Here is a 6,759-nt window from a genome sequence, read left to right as displayed (position 1 = left end):
TGGAACACATATCATTTTGTATATAATCCTTGTAGGTTACCTTGCCCTATTCTTCATGATGTGGTCTGAATTGCTTCAGAAATAACCAAAACAACTTCTTGTTAAGTCAGCCAATCTTACAAAAATAGCTGCATAAGTAATTAAAGGTGCAAATGCAGTTTTGCATGCCTGATTCTTCAGATGCAGAAATTTTCAGGGGTGCAATTCACATAGCTTCCTCCGTGAGAGGTTTTTTTAGCACAGAGCCTCTGTGTGCGCCACTGTCTCTCTGATGAAATGGAACCACCGCTCTGCCAGCAGGATGAGACCAACAGAAGGATTCTGTAAGCAAGTAACTGGAGGAGGACTGCAGAGGAATTGTCAGTATAAATGATAATTTGACCCCAAGGTGGGTTTCAAGAAACTGGGTCATTATGGGGATGGGGGAAACACACAGCAGTCGGCCCAACTGTGTGACCTGTTGGATGTTCCAAGAGAGAAAGACAACAATTAAAGGATTAGCATCTATTTTTTTTTAAAAATATAGTCTATCATACAGTACATATGAGCAACTGCCCTTCTTCAATTAAGGTGGAAAACTCTTAAGTTATCAGTGAATACTTTTCCTTACAAATATTTTGCTTAGGTTCTGTTAAATTTCTGTAAGAGAAAACTCATTTTCACAGATTCCTCCTGTAAGTATGCATGATTTTTCATAAACACTTATCTTGAATGGGCCTCACTTATGTTGTCTGTTTAACTGCAATGTAACACAGGTTAATAATTTGGAGATTTACAGATTTTTCCTTCCCATAAACATGAAATGTCAAGTGTATGCCTGAAATGTATGTTATGGAAATTTCTATGACAGAGAGCAGTTCTGGACAGGAAATTCCCACCTCTACCCTAAAAGTATTGAATACTTCTCTGGAGAAGAGACACAGAAGGGGGGCAGAGGAGGGGAACAGAGAGGGAAGGGGAGTGAGTGACTAGAACAAGACAAGGACCACAAAATCATTTAGGATCCTTTCTGTGCTCAAATTAAGGATGACTGGAACATAAAAAAGTTATGCAAAGTGGATTTTGTCATCTTGTATAATTATAGTGAGTACAACCAATGAAGGCACAGTGTTAGACTTGTTTTGATGGCATTTCTTGCTTTAGATGAAATGCAGAAGTTTTAAAAACATAGATCTGATTGGCTTCGTTTGAGGCGCTGCTCTGTCTGCCTATCACTTGACAAACAGGTCAAAAGAAATGTGAGGGCAGGGACAGCATGGGAGAATCCTTAATCTGTTCTCTATGTTTTTGTCTGTAGAGATTTGCCTCATAGAAAAGGCCATTAATGAGAACTATGAGATACATCAAGTGGAGAAAATATCTAACATGAAGGTAGCAGAAAGAACAAACAATTTGTACAGGCAGAACCTGTGTTTTTCCTCTCAGGGGTAATCTTAGAGCAAATAGGAATTGATTTAGCTTCTATATACATATGCACAGGAATTTCTACATGTTTACCACTTCTTGTAAACCAGTTAAGGCCATTTACAAAATTTATGGGGTTTACACAGTCAAAAAAAACCCATCGTTTTTTTTCTAACAGCAGACTCACAACCACATTTCTCTCTGGCCTCATTACCAGTTAAATTTTTATTTTCTGTGACCAAGCTAATATTCCTCAGTGGAGAGGTCCTCAGGCAGCTGTAAGACTTGAAAAAACCATAGAAAATACTCTGTGTTTGTGAGTGTTCTGTTGAGTTACAGCAAGCTCAGATGTGACTGTCAGCCATACTGTACTAGCTGTGAGGATTCTGAAATTACATCACACCCTCTTTCCTGCAGAGGTGTGCTTTACTAGCTGAATCCACACAGAGACAGTACAATTAACCTGCTTCCTGAGCAGTAAATATATATCGGTTAAAAATATTATATAAATTGTTACTATTGTATATTCATATACTCCAACAGAAAGAATGACTAGAACAACAAAAGCAAATGAGGAGTAATTATTGGGTTGAATTTGCTATAGAGTTCCCTTAAAATATCACTTTAACTAATGTCTTACCTGGTTCTTGATTTCAAAGAGTTTGATCCCTAAAATTTTATTATTCATGTCCTCCTTGGGGTACATAAATAAGAGGGGGAAAATCAGGAGGTCCATTTGTAATTTGTCTGTACATCTCACTTCCCATTCCATTTAATGAGACCTGTCTTCTGCTATAGCTTTCTTTGTGGACTTTGAAATATTGTCCAAGGACAAATGCCGAACTAGTTAGCAAATACTATGTTTATAACTGTCCTTTACACTGATCTTACCCATCACCTCACCAACCTTGCGTCATTGCTAAAGGAGGAGCTGGTTTCTGCTCACAGCAGTCACCAGCACCATCTTCTCTTCAGCCACTGCTCAGACTTTCCTTCCCACTGTCCAAGCAGTTCTCTGCCATCACCACACATCAATCTGTAGTTGCATTAATTATTTGTTGCCTATGCTTTGGTAATTTGATTTATGATGCAGACATGCTTTTGTCACTCATGCCCATCTGCCAAAATCTATGAGGAGGGGAAAGGTGCACTTCTATTAAAAAATTTCATGAACAATTTCCTTCAACTCTTGATTAATACGTATGCAGAAAAACAGCTCCAATTCCTTTAGGATACCTAAATTTTATAGTACCAGAAGTTAAATAGTTTTTTACCTGTGAAAGAAGCCTTCCAGTTGAAATACACTACCACCAGCATATAGAAAAAAGATTCTTAAAATGGGAAAGAGAAGGAGACAGAAGAATACCATTTAGTCCAAAAAATTACTCTGCAAATTGAGAAACACAGAAAAAAATTGCATTCATTATCGTGATAATGATGGAAGGTGCATCCTTGGATGCCTGTGGTAGGTGACAGAAGCAGCTGTACCTGCAGGTACACCTAACATGGTGGCAGAAGCATTCTCTTCACTCTTTTGCCAATATATGTTGCTGTTAACCACAAGGGATGGACTTCCAGGAATAGAAAAGTGCAAAAAGAATATCTACTTTCTATTGCCTCTCCATTTGTAGCTTTTTTTCTGGACATTCTGCCAAGAGGCCAATGGATGCAGTTTATTTATATGAATATAAAAAAGAAGAATAGAAACAAAACCAGGCATTTCACCAGCAGAGGGTGGTGGATACTGTCTGATTGAGATCAGGCTGAAAATCAACTCAAAACAAAATGTTTTATAGAACTCAGTGTAGATGACTATGGTCCTAAGAGCCTCAGTCTTGAAGATGAATCTATGCACATGTTTATTTACCCTTAGCCAGGGCTAAGTTATGGCTGACACTAGAGTCTATCTCCCAAAACCACCTCTGTGAGACAGTTGGCTCTGAAATGGTTACATCTGATCATCATTTAAGAAAAGGGAAACTTCACATAACTTAACAATCTAAAGTCTCTTTTTGGAAAGTGTGAAGAAGAAGAAAAAAATTACACCACAGGACCTTATAAGAGAGTTAAGAGCATATTCATTAGAAATTAAATATAAAATACAATGACGCTGCAGAACAGAGAGCAGCACGCAAACAAGACACCCCCCCCTTCCCTACCCTCACCCCAATCCAAGGAAACACACCTATATAGTACAAATCAGAGATCTCAAACAGGGGGGAGAGGAGGGGGCCTACAAAGTAATTTTCTTGCTATACAGAAAATATATTATTTGCTGGAAGTCACTACCGAGCTGTTAGGAGCCGAGGGTCAGTCACTGCTCAGGAATGCCCCTGGAGCCCACTGACCCCTATTGCTTCCCCACCAGTTTGCTGAACACATCATAGATTTCTGGCTTCTCCTGGGCAAATTGCTCAGCTGTGTTTTTCTGTAGCCAGTCAGATGAACGCATCTGCTGCTGCAGGAGGCCAATGAGGTCACCAAGGCTGGAGCTAGTGGCACAGATAGGGTCCTGGTGGCGGGATACAAAAATGACTTCATCTGTGCTATCTGCTTTGCCATCCTGATCTGATTGACAAGGCTGCTCCTTCTCCTCAGCCAGTATCTCCTGCTCACGCTCTTCCAAAACCTTGCGTATCCGTTGCATACCTGCAGTGGTACAAGGAGGAGAAACACTACTGGATTAGTTTAAGACAAGGAAAAGAAAAGGATAATGGAGAAAGGGAGAAAAAACCAGAGAAGACAAGAGGATAATAATAACCTAAGTTTAGGATTAAAAAGAGACGGGAACAGTGCTGCAGAAATTGTGGTGGGAGGAAAAAGAACATTACTCACCTAACTGCAGCCGGTGGGTCTTGTCAGCAAAGATGATGCGGAACCATCCAGGTTCACTGCACTCAAAGGCTTTTCCACAGGACAGGAGGACCTTATTATCCAGAAAACGCTTCCAGAGCAGCAACTCCTCCTCAAATGTGCCTGTCTTAAGGTACTAGGAGAGTCATCAGAAGGGCCAGAGGTTAGTACCACATAGTCTACATCACTGAGATCCTCATGAATTTGTGATTCCCATAAAGTCTGCAAAGGCCAAGGGAGACACCTTTTACCTCTGAAGTACAGCAGTTGAGATACAAAGGCAGAAATGGGGAGGCAAGTGGCTTGAGAGTAGTAAGATTCCTGCAAGGAGGGAAGTTCACAGATTGATGAAAGGAAAAGAACAGACTGAAACATCCGGCAGTCCTTCCCTCTCCTCATCAGATGACAGATTTGTTGAAAGAAAATGCTTGTCACAATATTAACTTTTCCTCTAGATGCAGTTGCACTACATGCCTGCCCTCACCCCAGGAGAAGCCTCGCTTCCTAAAACTACCAACCTTTCGGAAATCAATCCAGACAAAGAAGCCTGCATTGCGGTTGAGAAAAGGAACCCCGAGTGTCTTCAGCTCATCTGTCACATACGTATGGGCAGCTTTTAGGCGGGCATGGTTGGCCCTCAGGTACACCTGGTTGATCCAGTCTGACCAGAAGAAGAAGATAAAGAAAAGAATCACAAACTGAGGAAGCATTCAGATCTGTTCAAGCTTCCAAGACACTCAGTGTCTGCTTCACACTTCACCTCCTTCTTTTGTTTTCTGTTTCCTCATGTAACAGAAAGACAGCCAAGAAGCATTTTGCAATTTCATGTCTGTGCAGAAAAGTATCTCCCTGACCTTCCTGAGGAAGTTTTCCTACATTTATAGCTTTTAGTCATTATGGACTGTTAGCATTCCACCCAGGGAAAAGTTTGAAGCCCATTTCCATTTCCCTTGTCCTACAAGCCTGTATTCTTTGTTTCTGATCATCTGGTTCTAGGTAACTCTGTCAATTTCTGTACAAATAGCTCCATGCTTCTTCCAAGCTGCTCCTCTAACTCTGCTGATCAGGAGCTCTGCAGAAAAATCAGTTCTGCTGATCAGGAGCTCTTTCTGCAGAAAGAGCTGTCAGCTTTGTGTTGCATGGGCAGCTTCAGGGTAATGGAAGACTGTCAGTTAAGGTGTACAGAGACCATTAGGGAACATTAGGCGAGGGAAGATCTTCCAGGTCTAAGACACACAAAATGGCAGAGGATTGTACACGGAACTACTGACTCACCTCTGTCTCTAAGCAGCTGGGCAACCTTGTGCTGGACAGGTCCACAAACCCCGTGGAAATAACACAAAGAAGCCACTGCATTAGCAACATCTTGGTTCTCTGTATATAAAGTACCAAAACGAATCCCAGAAACAGCAAAATCCTGCAGAAGGCACAGAGAGACTACTTTATTACACTGAACAACTGGGATCCTATTACTACTAACTTGATCTTTCCAGCATGAGGAACCTGAGAAGCCCAGACCAAAACCTACCAGCCACAAAGACACAGCACAATAATAACCAGCACTCACCTTGGTTATGCCCCACATCACGTGAGTCCGCTGTGGATCAGGCAATCTGTATGTAGAAGGATGCAGATGGGCAGTTAGTGTCATAGGTGCTGAAGCTTTTGGATCACCAGTGCAGCATTGCAGAAACAGAGAGGCAGCATTACACAATGACAGACAATGCACCACCAAACAGCAATCAAGCAGGGAAAATTCGAATGCGACCTAACTTTATAAGCCAGGAACCCCTTGGAAGTAGCTTGAGACAGAATTTTTAAATATTTCAAAGACACAGATGTTTACAAGTGCTACATTTTACATGCAGATTTCCTGAAGCTTGTACATTTAATGCTAGAAATCAGGCTTCTGCCAATGTATTTTGTCAAGAATCAAAAGCGATGTTCTTGTACACCTAAGCCCAGCAAGACTGAGCTAATACTTAACTGAGTATATTTTATTTCCTTGCAACTGAGCACAAGATAGCTAGCACCACTGGTGAAGACTAGAAATTAAAAAAAACCCAAACAACTCAACAATACACCATATTTTAAAAAAGATTTTAAAAGTTTTTCATCTCATTAAAACAATACCTAATAAAAGCCATTATCCAATCTGTAATACTACTGTGATCTGGAACTACTCTATGGAAAATTAGGAAGTAAACACCAGTAGAAAGTCTTTACAAGCATCAACAGAAACATGGGAAAAAGATGTTTAGATAGGAAGAAGAGCATCACCTTCAACAAAAGAAAAATCTGTTTTCTTTTTTGGGGACTGTCATAACCAAACACTGACATTGAGAATCAATACACACATTGAGAAATATACCACAATAAAAAGCCAGCTACCATTTTTTACTTGCTAGATTGTATCTGACAAAATGCATCTGCCATTCAGACATTACCAAAAAAAAAAAAAAAAAAAAAAAAAAAAAAAAAGGAAAAAAAAATTTGAAGGGG

The 6,759-nt window shown here is 40.3% G+C and overlaps 1 protein-coding gene across 1 annotated transcript in view; it reads right to left on the bottom strand.

Annotated features, from left to right (window-relative positions):
* Positions 1-3,530: 3,530 nt before the first annotated feature.
* Positions 3,531-6,759, bottom strand: part of ACCS (1-aminocyclopropane-1-carboxylate synthase homolog (inactive)) — a 15,212-nt gene continuing 11,983 nt past the window's right edge. The window contains exons 11-15 of the mRNA XM_041396979.1: positions 5,825-5,870; positions 5,533-5,674; positions 4,776-4,918; positions 4,240-4,393; positions 3,531-4,053 (exon numbers count right to left, since the gene is read on the bottom strand). Of these exons, the coding sequence (XP_041252913.1) occupies positions 3,755-4,053; positions 4,240-4,393; positions 4,776-4,918; positions 5,533-5,674; positions 5,825-5,870 (784 nt within the window). The 3' untranslated portion in view covers positions 3,531-3,754. The remainder of the gene's footprint in view (positions 4,054-4,239; positions 4,394-4,775; positions 4,919-5,532; positions 5,675-5,824; positions 5,871-6,759) is intronic.

Source organism: Onychostruthus taczanowskii, unplaced genomic scaffold (assembly GCF_017590055.1).
Source record: "Onychostruthus taczanowskii isolate IOZ18803 unplaced genomic scaffold, ASM1759005v1 scaffold1, whole genome shotgun sequence".
In the NCBI taxonomy this organism is placed as follows: domain Eukaryota; kingdom Metazoa; phylum Chordata; class Aves; order Passeriformes; family Passeridae; genus Onychostruthus; species Onychostruthus taczanowskii.
The sequence above is the reverse complement of the archived record's forward strand: the minus strand, read 5'-3'. Positions and strand labels throughout refer to the sequence as shown.